Source organism: Miniopterus natalensis, chromosome 2, assembly GCF_054644295.1.
Source record: "Miniopterus natalensis isolate mMinNat1 chromosome 2, mMinNat1.hap1, whole genome shotgun sequence".
NCBI classification, from domain to species: Eukaryota; Metazoa; Chordata; class Mammalia; order Chiroptera; family Miniopteridae; genus Miniopterus; species Miniopterus natalensis.
The window spans coordinates 116,380,503-116,397,214 of record NC_142082.1 but is presented as its reverse complement, the minus strand read 5'-3'; the positions used below and the strand labels follow the sequence as shown (position 1 = coordinate 116,397,214).

The 16,712-nt window shown below is 34.2% G+C and overlaps 1 protein-coding gene across 3 annotated transcripts in view; it reads right to left on the bottom strand.

Moving 5' to 3' along the window:
- Nucleotides 1-860: 860 nt before the first annotated feature.
- The window catches only part of SLC6A15 (solute carrier family 6 member 15), a 39,091-nt gene continuing 23,239 nt past the window's right edge, over nucleotides 861-16,712 (bottom strand). For all 3 annotated transcript variants that reach the window (XM_016199432.2, XM_016199433.2, XM_016199431.2), the window contains exons 6-12: nucleotides 13,230-13,340; nucleotides 9,509-9,750; nucleotides 9,215-9,407; nucleotides 8,134-8,326; nucleotides 5,123-5,282; nucleotides 3,300-3,462; nucleotides 861-2,235 (exon numbers count right to left, since the gene is read on the bottom strand). In XM_016199432.2, the coding sequence (XP_016054918.2) occupies nucleotides 1,855-2,235; nucleotides 3,300-3,462; nucleotides 5,123-5,282; nucleotides 8,134-8,326; nucleotides 9,215-9,407; nucleotides 9,509-9,750; nucleotides 13,230-13,340 (1,443 nt within the window). In that variant the 3' untranslated portion in view covers nucleotides 861-1,854. The remainder of the gene's footprint in view (nucleotides 2,236-3,299; nucleotides 3,463-5,122; nucleotides 5,283-8,133; nucleotides 8,327-9,214; nucleotides 9,408-9,508; nucleotides 9,751-13,229; nucleotides 13,341-16,712) is intronic.

Genomic DNA, 16,712 nt, shown 5'->3' with positions numbered 1-16,712 from the left:
AATAAATAAGATTCAGAAGAAAGAATACAGAATCTGTCAATTACGTAATGTGTGTATATAGAGCTACTCCCGAAGGATAATAGTAAACCGGTAATGGTGGTTGCCTTCAAAGATGGGAACTAGAAGGCTAAGAGAAATTTTAGGAGGGAAATTTACTTGACACTGTATTACTGTAATTTTTGAGTTTTGTATAATGTGCATATATTGCCTATCTATAAAATACTTTTAAAATACTTAAAAAATCTATAAAATATTTTTAAAGAGATACAAAATACATTGAATATGTAAAACAAAAAAAAACTAAAAATTTTAATCACCGGTGAAACTATTTTAAATAGTGTGATGCAGTCTGTAATATATTTCTATAGCAGACCAAGAATATTTGGCAAAAATAAATCAATGGACATGGTGTAGTCCTGCCTCCCCTATTTTGCTGCTTTACCCAGCATTATTTTTAAAAATGTAACTAATATAGTGGTAGGACAGGTGTAAATAAAAGCCTTTTAATGAGATGGTACTCAGTGGAGTTCTGCTTCATCCAATCTCATATATACAACAGTTTCATAAAAATCATCATAATTTTTTATATTTAGGAGACAATACTGACCAGCAAGCTGTCAACTGTACATTTGGTTTCCTGGGAGACTACAAGTATTTTTTCAAGAATTGTGGGACTACATTAAAACACCATTTAACCACAATACTTTGCTGTTGTCTCTAAAGTACTGGTAACTCTGTTAATCAATATATTAATCCCACTTGGAAGGTGATGGTTAATTATGATGAAATGCCTAAGTGCTGACTCAAATGCCAAGTAATCCAGCTCAGGTGATACAGGAAAAATCAATGTGGAAAACAAATGTCATTTTAAAATTTTATTTGTAGATTAAAATGTAATGCCATACAATTTTAACAATCACTTAAAAAAGGATTTATATTTGCATAAAACAGAAGCAAAACAGAAAGATATGAAATAAAATGCTATCTTGCTTCAAGTTTTCAAATTAGTACTTAGAGTACTAATATACATCTATATACACTGCAAGTATATTATATAAATATACTATGAGTAATCTTGAATCCACAATAAATATCAAGTAGGTTTTTTAGGCACATGGCATAGAAAAATGCAGAATCTGCATAATTCTTGAGAGTGCCAAGTGACTCATACTTAGATCATTTTCACACATATTTTACACAGAATATACAGCCGTCATACACATAATCCTTAGTCACCTCTGAATATAACCTTTCATCCCAACATTAGTGCTTTCTTATTCTTTGATACTATTTCTCTATACAGCTACTACATAAGAAAATATTTTGCAGTTTTCTTCAACTATTTGCCTAACAAGGTACCAACGCAACCAAAATAAGTACAGCCTATCTACACAATACAGTCGTGGAAATGTGCTGAGGCGCCGACTTACAGAACTGTTCATTGTAATACGGAGTGTTACCCTGAAGGCAAACTTATGCAGTTTAAAGTATACCATTATTGAACTGCAAATACTGTTACATCCAGAAATTATTAGAAACTGAAGTAACACCTGTGTGTGTTTTTTCAGAGATAGAAATACTTGAAAAATCACCAAAAATGTTTTTTAAAAATTCTGATGAACATGAACCTCAGTCACTGTAAGCTTTGTCTACAACTCTTACTGTGCAAATGTAAACTGAAGAATAAAAAAGAATACTCTAGCTGAATTTACACACGCTGTTAGGATTAAAGATCACAGCCATGGAACACCTGAGATCACCCTCTGATAAGTGAAGCGTAAACAACTCTTCGTGGAGCCAATGTTCATTGATAAAAATGAACCAAATAAAACCCACCGATTTCCCACTCCCCAGCTACAAGTCAGATTCTGGCATATCTGGCATATCTGGCATATCTGCCATCAAATACCCTATTCCATATCGCCCGTTTGGAGCAGTATCCAAAGATGGTGATCCACTCTGTTTCCGATAAATATTTTTACCAAAATTCGGAGATGACATCTCACTTGGTATCTTTCCATGAATGAGGCTTGCATCATCTCCCTCTAAGTTTACAGGCTCCTTTAGCACCCTTCCTCTCTTATAGGTCACAGAGGCTAAATTACCAGAACTATCCTCTATAAAGTTGCAGCGATGAAAGATGAAGACAACCGGGATGGGGAGTAGTCCTAGGCACATCAGAGAGACACAGGCAGCCATTGCCCACGTTGGAAATCTCAGAAATTCCTCAGATGCCTGTGTTAACACCAAAAATATGTATTAATAATGTATTTTTCCCTGCAAGTATGGGAAAAGTATTATATTTGACTCAGGTTTGTAAGCAAAGAATCTGAGCTGGTCTGGTGACTTGCTATGTTCAATAGAATTACGTGGAAGTGACAATAAGCCACTTCAAGGTTAGACCTAAAAGGCCCTGCAATTGCCGCTTGTTTCATAGAATGCTGCCCGAGGTCATACTGGTCGGAAGAAGCCAAGAATGAAAAATTATAGGGAGACATTGGCTCTCCAAGTTCAATCAACTGCATGACTTAGCTCAGGCAAGAGCAAGAGAAGAATCACCCACCTCACCCATAGCACCCAAGAAGTAATAATCAGCACTGCTTTCAGTGACATTGGGGGGTAGCTTGTTATTAAGTGACAGGTACCCACTACACGTGCCATATCAACTTTCTAAAACCTAAAATCTAAACTCTGAAGCACTTCTGGCCCCAAGGCTTTTGGTAAGAGGGATAGCAGACTTTTTTATGCCCCAGTCATGAATTCACTTGTTACTGTATAGAATTACTGACCTTAGAATAAAGGTTCCTCTGAAAAATAAGCCCTCTAGTTTTCTCGGGTCTCGTGCACACCTGGTGGTTGCATTATGATCTGGGTAATGCCGCTTGACAACAGAATTGCTAATATAAAATAGTTCTAACAAAACTCTACTTTGATAGTTCTTTAAATTATATCTACATGGTTAATGTATATTTTCAATATTATATAGTATCTGGTATATGATTTAATAAATTTACATAGGAAAAATATTTCTGGTGGTTTGAGCAACATGTTTTCTAGTTAAAGGCTGAATTTCATTGTCTCATCTATGGTGGCATGAATAAAGCTCCTTTAGTGAGAACCAAGTTAGTATTTCTGATGTATTTTAAAAATCTACAATGTATTAAAAAAAATCATACATGTTTGGGAACAAACAAAACATAAATCTCAAGATCCTTGCATAAATGCAACACCATTCATTAAATAGCAAAATATACTGTAAAGGAAGCAAAAGACAAAATTTCCTTTATTTTGTGTTTTACCGTTTCTCCAATCCATGCGTTATAGCCAGGAGGGGTCCGTACCATATTCACAACACAAGCTATCAGCAGTGACAATAGCACTAGAGGGGAAATATATTTCCACATATAGTAGTAATATATGCTGGGAGCAAAGCCCATCATATCTTTTAGGTCTTCCATAAACCTAAATAAAAAGACAGTAATTATTCCTCAAGTTTACGTACCACCTTATAAGTGTGCATTAGATCAATGATTTGACCGGGGGTTAGACATGATACCACATGACATTTTATACGGAATCAAAAAGTCACACTGGAAGATGACTTATAAATTAAGAACATATATAAATTACAATGGAACCAGTTAATTACATACTGTAACTTTTATTTAGCTAAAGCACTCTTAAGCCAATTACTGAAATGTCTCCTCCTAATGATGACTTTCTACTCTATGAATACAGCATTTGCAATACATTATCAAATTTCAACACAATGCTGGCTAGAACTTGCGGGTAGCTTGACAGCGTGTAGAGATAGCTGGTTTTGAAATTAAGATCTAAGTTAACGTCCTGACTCCACAACTAACACAGTAAGGCCTCCTCAACAAGTAAGGCCAATTTTCCATGTGCAATGTGGGTGCTATTAGTTAGCACAGAGTATTTTTATGAGGATTAAGAATTAATGCATGTCAGACAGCTATTGCTAACTATTGCTATCTAGTACAAGATTATAAAATGAAGTTCCCCTACTTTTCCTTATCTGGAGCTTTTGACAGTAATAAAAAACATTCTCTAAGCTTTGTCACAAAGTTCACTCAATGCCAGTTACGTTCCTCTCTATGTTGTTCAAGAGGGCTTCATTCAACACGCTCATTCCTACTTTACAGAGGCCTCTAATAAGCTTGATGATCTTATTGTCTTAGTCCATTCATGTTCACTAAAGACAACAACTTTAAAAAATATTGGCCAAGGCCTCCAGGGACACTTTTCTTCTGAGGTTACCCTAACACTTCATTTCATAGCAAGTATATATACTTTTCGCATTAAGCAGGTAAATAATTCAGAGGTTTAAGGCATCTAGTGAATTCAAGTAATGACTCCATATAAATATGAAGTTTGTGTATAGCAAATGCCATATATATCTCAGAGCAGGATACATACGTATATATATATATACAGGGTGTCCCCCAAAAATGTATACACACACTTTGAATAATTATAAAGGCAGTGTTTATTAAAATACATTTCATTTTCAAACTTGAGCTATCAGCTGCTAAAGTGTGTATACATTTTTGGGAGGACAACCTGTAGTTTCCCAAAACTGGCCTGTTACATAAGGCACTATGTAGCATAATAAAATACAGCATTGTGTAGCATAAAAATAAAATTCCTTTCATGAAACAGGTTAGCAAAGTAATTAGGAGCATAGGCTTTAGAGTTAGGCAGAAATGACTATGAATCCCAGGTCTCCCTCTGTGCAGGTGCGATGAGCGAGTCACTTAGTATCTCGCTAATCCTGAGTTTTCTCATCTGTGAAATGCAGATAACAGTAATAACTCAAAACAGCAAGATTTGTGGAATACAGCTAACATACTCACTAGATCTCGGAAGTTACTGTTTGATAACCAGAATTAAATCCAAACTTGAGAATTCTAGACTATATTACCATCTACACAATTCTATTTAATTACTTAATAGGAGAATATGCTTTATTAAAATTGTTGAATAAAGAAGTCTTCAAAAGACTTCATTTTGGCATTTTTCCTTCTAGTCATTTCCCTCCTCTTCTAAATGAAATACATAAAGACAACTGGTGTTTCCAAAATACAGATGAAAATATACTTACTTATCTATGCCATAGACAAAGGATACAGCAATAACCTCAAAAATGACTATAATTAAAAGAGGCAGCGTAGCAGTATAATCATCAAACATCGTAACAAAGTAATTTCCAGAGCGTTGCACAAATATCAGGCCAACAGAAAATGCCAGAAGACAACAGAGAGCTGCACAAAAGGAATAAACGAAAAATTAAGCCCTTATTCAGAATCAAGTATTTTAAACTGTACTATGAATTATTATATTCAAATGATAATTTTGTTTTCACTTTTATAACTTGTCAAGGATATAACTAGGCAATATCTTTCCTGATATTGTGGAATATTACATGTTGGGAGTTTGTTACCTGGATTTAGCATAGATTTAATATAAATTCATTGTAAGACAGTAACTCAACACATCTTCCATAGTCTGTGCAAACTTACTTACCGAGTACAATTAATAAATGAGGCAAAACTGTGAAGATTTTAAAAGTACAAATCTCCACGCCTTTCTTCTCTTAATTAATAGCAAAGTGACCTTTTCAGGCAGCAAATTTTCATAGGTCATTTTCCTACTTTTAATAATGTTTTATAGTTTTGGAAGCTCTACTGAATTTTTGCATTGATAATGAGAGTAACGCAGCTTATAATAAGATTGTGATAAAATATACATTTTTACATTTGATTAAAGTATGGTTATTTTTAAAGCATAACTGAAAAAATCTGATCAGACCTTGCCTTAGCACCAACTCGGATCTAGACCTTGATATTGCCTGAACTGATTAGTTGGCAGTACAATTATGACAGGGTCGGGCAATCTGATTATCCAACTAACAAAGAAGAACTACCTAAAAGAAGTTTCTGCGGTAGCATCTAAGAAAGATACAGAAACCTATGACCCTTAATATAAAAACTTAAGAGAAATTTCTGGGATACATATAATAATGAATAGTTTGGTTCAACTGATTATTCTCTCATGCACATTAGTAGAGAAACGCTCAAAAATGAAAGTTGGCTATGTGTAGTTCAACCACCTTTTAGCAGGGGTGAGTAAAAGCAAAAGAAGGTGAGAACACAGAAATCCCTGGGTTCGAAGATGGGGTTTCCCTAACAGTCTCAATAGGTGTGGGTCAAATTAGGCCATTACCACCATCTCTAAAGCACTATGCTTGTGTTATGAGTTACATACAAAAACAAATACATATAAACATGAATAGAAAAGGAAAAGTAACACGTACTATACTTTGAGTCTATCACATACTGAAATATTTAAATTCTTGTCACAGTATACTTAAAGTCTCAGGATAGAAGTAGTAGAGCTTGAACATGAACCATACCCTGTGTCACTTTCACTGTGTCCTAACTACACCACAGTGTAAGGTAAATATGAAGAAAGTGTATTCTAAGTAGTACAAACGGAGTTTTGCTGAAGATGTGAGAGGAAAAGATAGCGAGTAATTCACTTATCTAAGTCCTACTGTCCTATCAGAGAAGACAAAAACACATCTGACAAAGTTAATGCAGGAACATTTCATCAGGGTCAAATATAACTTGAAATATAGGTATGATCCCAAAGACAGGTAATGGGGAAGGAAAGAGAATACATTCCCCTTTGCTCTGACTAAATAGGAGGCAGCAAACACGGCCTTGTGTGTTTTTCCCTCTACACTGTTGCTTTTTCCTTAATTTTGCAAGCCCTCTTACCTCACGGGTTTTGGATATGAGTCAAAGATGAGGAAAGCAGCAAAGATGACTGTTATTTAGCCTGCACATCAGGCAGGATACTGACAGCCTTAAATGAAATAGAAACTGGAGAAGTAGAGACTGCCTTTTGGGAGAAGGTAAAGAAGTTTCTCATTTATGTTCAGCTGAGTTGAGGATATTTAGTATCAATATTTAACAAACTGCTTAAATTGTTTTACACACGCACATACACACACTTAGCAGAGCAGTAAGTGAAAAAAAGGTGTATATTTGAGAGTTATTTACACATAAATTATTACTAAATCTTTCAGCACTAAAAACAGATCCTCAGGAAGCTTATGTACCACTGCCCAGCATTCAAGATCATATATGTACACACACACACACACACACACACACATACACACACACATTGTACATATACATACACACACACACACACGTATGATCCAATTTATTTTTGCATCACTTACCAACACTGTTCCTGCACTCTGGTCTGGCTGGCTTCCTTACCGCTCTGTTTATATCTATTTACATACGCTTACTAAAGCTATCCTCTGACCTGTAAGAAGGACTCTCCTCTTTCCAATTCAACTTCTATCTCTTTCATTATCAGTTCAATCACATATTTAGATGACTTTTGTTTCTTCTTAATTTGTATAATATGTAAAGTCTCTATTATTCTATCAGTATATTACATGGTACAAGTCTTTTATCTACCCAACTTGATTTTGATTATCAGTACTATTATTTTGCAGAAGGGGCTCTCCTCTATCTTTGTTTCTGTTATAATTTCTCATATGTCTGACAACCCTCAAATGCAATACAAGACTGGTACTTTAATAAATGCTTGCAGATTGGACTTATTAACAAGCATCAATTGTTGTTTTATTTACTTTCCTACCTAGAGATTTTAACTACTAGTAGACCACAACCGCTATTTTATATGAGAAGTAAGTTTAGATTTATCAATTTCAGCTATGCACCTTTTGGGAAAGGAATATTGGATCTGAGCTACGTTTTTATAATTAATTATTTCACTTGCATACAAACTTGTTCATGAACACTATGACTTTATTCTAACGCCAGTAATCTGCAATGGCATCACTATTAACAGAAAGCAATATAATAAATAATCACTAATAATATGATGCATTACATTTACCATTTGCATATTATAGAACTAAATAAACTAACAAATAATAGCAATACATATTAATAAAAAGACATTAATAAACCCCCAAATATAACACTTTCGTATTTCTACTGATCTCTCACCAAGAGTAAAATGGCCTGTATCAATCAATGGAAAGTCAAATACATAAAAACTCACCAGTAACAATTTCTTTCTTCACTTTGAAGGTGTCCACAAGAGGTGTGATGATCCCTTGCATGGTTCCAAACATGCTGCCGAGCCCTAGATTTATCAGCATGAGGAAGAACATCACCGACCAGAAGGGAGAAGCAGGGAAACGTGATATCGCTTCTGTAAAGGCAATAAAAGCTAAACCAGTTCCTTGAACAGCCTGTAAAATATACAAAATAGCAACATGACTACAGAGCCATTTTAAATGATGGTACAAAGAACAGGAAGAACTCTGAATAATGCCTGGGGTGGACTGGAAAGAAACATGCAGAATCACGTTGTCTCCTAAGAAACCGTGCCTTTCAACTAACTTCAAGTTGATTGTGTTATCTCATAAAGAAAACAAATAAGCCAGAATTAAAAAAACAAACAACAAAAAAACTTTTAAGAGTGAGATAGTAATTGTCTTTCCTTACAGAATTCAGGATCTTTATATTAATGATGGCTTTATCCATAATTTCCTGCGCATGATTCTTTATGTTTAGTCTCAAGTATAGTTAGATATCTTAAAGCAAGCGATTAATGGCTAATTTCTCTATGACATTTTATTTTTGGCAATCCAGGGAGGTGACAAGCAATACAAGAATATTTATTCATGCTCACCTATTTTATATTTATTAAAATATATTACAGTGGCTAAAAAAAATGACAATCAAAACTTGTTGAACACAATTATTAAAATGGTCAAATATCATTCATGTGTCAAAATAATCATAAAATATGTAGGTGATAAACACAATACAATTTTCATAGTAAATATTATACCAGGAAAGGTATCAGACTCATTTCATTTTATATGATGGAAATCACTTAATTTATATTCCAATCTTAAATTACTGGGGATTAATCACTGAAATTGTTTTTCAAAGTAAAGCAAACCTTTAACGATTTAAGAAAGTTGTTCTCTGAAATAAAGAATGTAAATTTTAAGACAGCATACTGTTCCACAGCCATTTAAAAGGTCATTTTCCTAACAAAAAAGTCTCCTGGCACATGAATATTTTAATGGAATGATACTTATTTCACTGCTTAAACATAGCTTACTAACTTTATTTAGTTCATCTTCGATATTACAGGAATCAAGATTAAGGGCAGGAAACTCTTCATCTTTCACTTTTTTAATGATGTCATAAATTTCGTGATATTCGAGTGCAGTACTAGCTGATAAATTGAAGCGATGGGGAATAATATCTTGACTAATGTTGCCCATTTTTATATATGTTATAATCATTTTCAAATTTCTGAAAAATAGAACAACATGTTAATGAACACTTAAGAGTTTGGGGGGTAAATTTTTTATATAATCATGCCATCAAAAGCTAAAGGAAATTAATATACATACCTTGCAATGCATTTCTCATTTATGATATTTCCTTTGAAGCCCAGAACTGCAAACACCACCAATGTTGCCAAGATAGAAGTAAAAAAATTGATGAAGGACACCAGTACAGCATCAAACTGGCAGTTGTTGTCTTTCGTGTTGTAGCTTGAAAAGGCAATGACACCACCAAATCCCAGACCTAGAGCAAAGAACACCTGAGTAGCAGCCTCTCTCCAGACTTGGGGATCCAGCATTATTTCAAGCTGTATAAAATTAAACATAATAGAAATCAGCTGCAAAATGATATTTCATAATAATCTACATGGGATTAGCTGTAGTGCTTAAATTTATCATAATAATATTTATGCACCCAAAGGTTATTTAAATCACGGGGATAATCAGTTCTTAAATTGAAATAAAATTTTTATTTGAAAATGAAACAAGGAATATGAAAAAGAAATACTATAGACTTATCAAGTTTGTAGATGGAGATTTTACTTACTTGGAGGTTTCCTACCTATATGGGACTTTTTAAATATCTTTAAGACAAATCACCAAAGGACTATTTAAAGAGAAGTGAACTATTTTCAATTATTTCCTATTTATGTCTTTATGTTCTTTCCAAAGCAAAATAAATCAATATCAATAAAATTTAAATAGTTACTTAACTAATACCCTATGTTTTGTGTTTTCTGGTGGAAGTCATAGAGCAGATAATAATTAAAAGCATGGTACAGTTAAACTTTATATTTTGCATATTCACATATGTATTACTAATCCATATGTTATTCATTCAGTCAAATAGGCTTTCCTGAGAGACTTTTATTTTAAAATTAGAGAAATACAACTACAGGGATGGGCAAAAGTAGGTTTATAGCTGTGAGTACACAAAACAGTTTATTCTTGTGTTATTACTTATTAATTATTATATTATTTATTTGTATTACTTGTCTTATTATGATGATTGCTGTTCTTTCATATCCTTACTTGATTTATTTTTTATGTAATGCTGGCTGGTAATTTAAACCTACTTCTGCCCACCCCTTTGTATCATTTCTAAGACCATTTCAGATCCAAAGGTCTAAAGTTCTGAATCTGTGCTGAACATATCTCAAGTAATTCTGCTTTACTTCTTAGAGAATTATCAAACTTTTTAAATGGGACAATTAATATTAGTCATATATGACAAAGACCACAATAAGCAGTTAGGTTTGATTTCAGTAACAGTAGTGTTTAAACTGGCATTTTATCTTTTTTTTTTTACAATTGTGATGAAACTGCCTTTACTGGGAGCAATGTCAAACATAGGTAAGAACATGAGTTCCACAGACAGTTTCAGATCCTGATTCTGACACTTAATAATCTAAATAAAAATAGTGCAACCTAGGGTAAGTGGCCTGTACTCTCTTTTTCTGCTTCCTCAGCTGAATCATGGGAGTAATAAGACATACAACTTACCGCATCGCCTACCACACTCTAAGTGCTCAAAAATTGCTAGCATATGTAGACCACAGTGTTGGGCACATTGATAAGCACTTCATATAGATTACCTAATTTAATCTTTACAATAATCCATGAAACTGTTGCTACTGTTGTCTAAATCTTAGAAAGGTTAAGTAACCGGTCTAAGCTTGTACAGCAGTTCTGGGTGGAACTGAAATGTGAACACAGGTAGATTACAAAATCTATGGTTCTCTCAAATATCAGTATTGCTCAATTCATTTCAGTTATTATCATTGAAATGTATGAACTTTTTTCATGAAATACTAATGTTTATAACTTACGTATAATTAACTAAGATATGTATATTGTTTATTGACCACTGCTATCTTACTATTCTATGGTTAATACTGATCTACTCAAACACTACAACTGCCTGTCTCTACTTTGCCCACTAGATGGCAGAAAGAACCTATTTACTAAGAACATTATTCAGATTGCTGTACTTCTAATTCAGGAATTAAATCTACATTCAGGATTTTGGGAATATTTCCTGTGTTCAGATACTTTCTTATATAAACAATGTAAATTAAAAGTAATTAACAACTTCTTATTGTTATTATATCAACTATCACATCCTACAGTGAACTAATACAGAATCATATCTACAATGAAAAGTAAGCTGAAGAAAGAATTAACTATATTTTAAGCGATCCATAGACCTAGTTTAAAAGGATAATAATGCGGTTTTTAATATAGGAACCATGTAAAAATATCATAACAAAGGGTTTACATTCTAAAATATCTATTTAAATCAAATATTTAAAATTATGTCTCAAGCAATTGCCAACTTAGAAAAAGGTGCTATGCCAGAAATGTATGCCAAAGCTAATTGTTTTAAACTCAGAACATGTTTATTTTTCAATATTACAGATATAAATAATTTTGGTCATTAAGTGTGTCCCATTTGAAAATGATTTATATTATAGTGTAGCTAAAATTTATGAATCCTAACTAGTTATTCAGTGGCATGTCCCAACAATGCTAAATGTTAAACAGGACTTATGAGCTATTCAAGAACACCAGATACCAATGTCAAAGTTTTTGCTACTAGAGAATGAATACCAAGTTGGAACCAAATACCCAAAGAACATATCCTCTTTTACATAGTATCAAGGCAGCTGCCAGGAGTGACAAAGAATTCCTGCGAAGTTAGCACCTTCTGTCCAAATCTCACACCATGATCATTCTTCAGATATCTTCCAATTTCTGACCTAATTTTGAAATTGTATTTTTATAACTCAGTGTCTGCCTGAACAGTGTTAGCAAAGTAATAGTGAGGTATAACTTCATTTCAGTGACTAACCAAATAAATATATGCCTCAAAACTTGGTTTCCTTTCCTGTCAAGTAAATATAACAGATCCACAAAGACTGATATATGTGTTCAGTGTGCCTAGCATTGAGTTCAACTCTAAACTGAATGACAGGGCACAAGTTCTGAGCCTTTTATGAAGTCAAATGAGAATTTTCCTCAAATGTACATGTATCTGTAAAAGTTACAGAACTCAAATTCACCAGGTACATACTATTCTAGAAGGTCCAAAATCTCAAAACAATTCGCTCTGAGAAGGGACTTAACCTGGGTCCACGGATTTTAGATGACTTGTCTACCTCCTGAGACACTAAGCAAATTAATATGTTCATTATATTTTTCTGATAAGATCCTATTACTGTTTTTTAAGAGGTCCATGACAGAAAATGTTAAGAACCACTGAAACAGAGGAGAAAGAAAAGTAAAGACTGAAAAGTTCTAAAATTTACAAGCTTAAAAATTGGCAGTTAGGCCATCCAGCGGGCCTCAGCAGTTGGGCATTAACCTAGAATCCAGGAGATCACAGCTCGATCCCCAGCTGGGGGTGTGCAGGAGGCAGCCGATCAGTGACTCTCTCATCACTGATATTTCTCTCTCTCCCTCTCCCTTCCTCTCTTTGAAATCAATAAAGATATATATTTTTTTTAATTGGAAGTTAATTTAATATAAAAAAGAAATTTTTAAAGTTTAAATAGCTACGGCCTTAATCTAGAATTAAAATGGGACATTTAAAATTGGAGATAGATGGACATAAATACAGATATATAAAAGCTCTGGTTTATCTAGGCTAGATAACATAACAGCTATAATCTGAAAGCATAGTGTATATGTTAGAACAATTATCCCTTGAATCGAACTATGGGAACACTTTAACAACAAACTTAATGCTTTCATGATCATAAGCCTTAAATAGAAATGCAGTACCTACCTTAGGGGTGAACATGTAGAGGATGCCATTAACTGAACCCTGCAGAAAGAGTGCTCTGATTAGGAAGCAAAAAAGTACCACATATGGGGACAGAGAGCTAAAATATACGATCTGCAAAGAAAAAAAAAAAAAAAAATAGGTGAGACACACTAACAACTATATTCTTTTTTATCGTTCATACTGTGTTCTGTTCTATACTTGGACAGTTTTTATATGATTAATAAAATAACTTGATAACTATCTTAAATGGGCATATTAATCTTGATTTAATATGACTTATTTAATCCTCTTTGAGATGTACTAAAAAATATGAAAGTTTTCTTAATCTCCTTTAAAAGTCAAGAGGTATTGTGTAACTTAAATAGGATTGATTACTTATAATTCACAAACAGGCAATATTTAAGAGAAATAAATGGGCACGAACTCCCTAACAAATTCTTTATTGTTTTAGGTTTTAAAAAAGCCATTTTTTTCCATTAACCAAACTTTCATTATTGATCTTGTAGAGCTTCTGTAGTGAGTGGTCGGTCCCTCTTAAGTCTCCTAAAAAACTTCAACAAATAACCATGTAAAGGTTTGACTTTCTGCTTCAGCAGTTTTCACTATTAAACTTCAGCAAATGATTTTTATAGAAAAAGAATTGTCCTATCCAGACATTTACTGCCTCCCTGACATCTCCATGTGGAATCCTATTAGGTCTCTCAAATTTTCCGGTTCAGATAACCTCAATTTCCCCCAGAGCCATGCCCACTCATCTCCACCTCAGTAAATGGCCTGCCATCCATCCAGTGGCTAAAGTCAACAATTCAAAAGTAGCCCTGCACTTTATGTTCCTAAGTTCCCACGCTAACCAGATATAACTTGGATTAGCTCATTCACTGCTTAATATACCCCAGGGACTTTGAATACAGTTGGAATAAAATCCCAATTCCTCCCTCTGACCTGCAAAGCCTTGCACCAGAGCTCTACCTGTCTGCCCCACCACTCACTCCCCAGCTGAGCTCTAGGCCCCCAGACCCTTGTCACCTGCCCGTAGACCAAGCTCTTCAGCTTCAGGGCCAGAGCAGGGCTGCATTCATCTCCCTCATTCGCACAGGACTTTTCTTATTTACTTTTCATCTTTATCTTTTCCAGGAAGTCTTCCCAGACCAACCAAAACAAGGCTATGCTTTTTTCCATCCAATATCCTCAACTAGCCTCTCCTATGCCCCATAAACTCTCCATGACATTATCTTTTGTTTTGTTACAGCACTCATGGTTGAAATTATTTTTTATGTTCATCTATTAATTTCCTGTCTCCTCTACTGGAATATAAGCTCTGTGAGGGCAGGGGCCTTCTCTCCTATTCACTACCATATCCCAAACACCTAACACAGTTGCTGGCATATAGTAGGTATACAACATGTATCTGGTGGGAAGAAATAGGGGAAGTGTGAAGAATGGATGAGAAACTGTCACAGCAGTGGATGGCTTAGGGCAGGGAAGAGGTATTGAATCCAAGAATAACTATAGGCAAACAACATATAAGTCAACATTATAATTTGCACTTCTACAGTTCCATCCACTTTTAATTGCATTTATTTCTATTATTTTTTAATTATTTTATTAATTTTTATTAATTGCATTTAATTGCACTTATATTTAAATGCATGTGGAACACCCTAAGAAAAACTAAAAATCTCAATATACTTAAAATCAATATTTTAATTAAAACATTTTAATGCAGTTATAATAAAGCATAATTTTTCAATAATTTCAAATTGGTTTAATTCCTTGATTACTTCAAATCACCCACATTTCCTTTATCAGAATGCCTTCAGATGGAATGCTTTTATTCTTCTTCTTGCCTACTTTCAACATTCTTTAAATTTGTCAGTCCATTATGTATCTGAGCAGCCTTAATCTCATTTGAATTAAAGCAATTCTTTTTGATTCTTCTTCACAGATCTTGATGCTAGCCAGAGGCAAGAATTCAATTTTGCAAAACAGCTTATCATTTTTTAAAAAAAACAAAACTCAAATTTGCTGCCTCATAAATGACTTAATTTCATTAATCCCACTTATTTTAAAAGTAAAAATGAAGGCTACACACTAGTCTGTATAGGTTGATTATGACTTTCCCAATAATGTGACATATTGTCAGCATGTTCTTAATATAACTTCAAATTAGAGACTCAGGGAAGAAATGGCTCTTCTTTACTTTTATTTGTCCAGGCTAACCACACCCTTAATATGTCCCTCTTGCCATGTCCCATAACCAACTCATCAAGCCAAACTATTGATTCTACCACAGAAATCTCACATATGTCTGTTTCCATCCTTAGTAATGTGTCACTATTATAATAGTTTCCTGGTCATCTTACCTCCTGATTCTCCCTGCCAGCTCTCCCTTCATCCCTGAAATCCATCATCCACACTACAACCAGAATGACCTTTCTAAACTAAAGACCCGATGGTGTCAATGAACTGCCAAATATCCTCAAATGTTCTACATAATTTGTTAGATAACAGCCAATCATTCTAACAGTGCCCACAGATACTTTAATCTGCAGTCAACTTACATTTCAAGTTTCATCTCCCAAGAGCTGCACAGTTGTATGTAAAAGTCACAAAGGGGTACTCAGCAATCTTTGGGCTTTGTACGTTTTCTGCGCATCCAGTTCTTTCTCTGAACTTTCTGATGAACTCCTCCTCAAACACATACTCTAATCCAAAAGTTACCTCCTCTATGTAAACTTCCCTCAAATCCATGTTCATTTCAGTGGCTACCTCTGTGCTATCATGCATTTAAAAAAAATTACTTATTGATTTTAGAGAAACACTGAATTGTTCCACTTATTCATGCATCCATTGGTTGATTCTTATATGTCCCCTGACAGTGGATCAAACTGGCAACTTCGGCGAAGCGGGATAATGCTCTAACCAGCTGAGGTACCAGCCAGGGCCTGTCATGCATTTTTTATATGCCTCTATTACTGCATTTATTCTACTGTAATTATCTGTCTCACCCATTAAATTATGGGTCCCATAAGGACAAAATGTGCCCTGTTCATCTTTGCATATAAGTTAGTTCCTGGCCTAATCAAAAATATTGTACAGAACTTATAGAAAATTAAGTTTTCCTTTGTACATACATTCCCTAAAAAATATAAACTCATCTTTATTCTGAAGTATTTTTAAAATTATGGACTAATTATATTATCAGAATCATTTCAATTTTCATTTATTAGTTCAACAAATATTTGAGTTCATAAAGACCCTGATTTGGATTCAATGAAAAGACTCTAGCATAGCTTCCTAAAGAGTAAAATTTTATATTTAATGTAACATGGAGAAAAATAACCCAAATTTTAAACACTTAAGTAGTATTAAGTAGGTCACAGGTGTCCAGTCTGGCGTGGCTCAGTGGTTGAGCGTTGACCTAGGATCCAGGCGATCGGGGTTCAATTCCCGGTCAGGGCACAGGCCCAGGCTGCGGGCTCG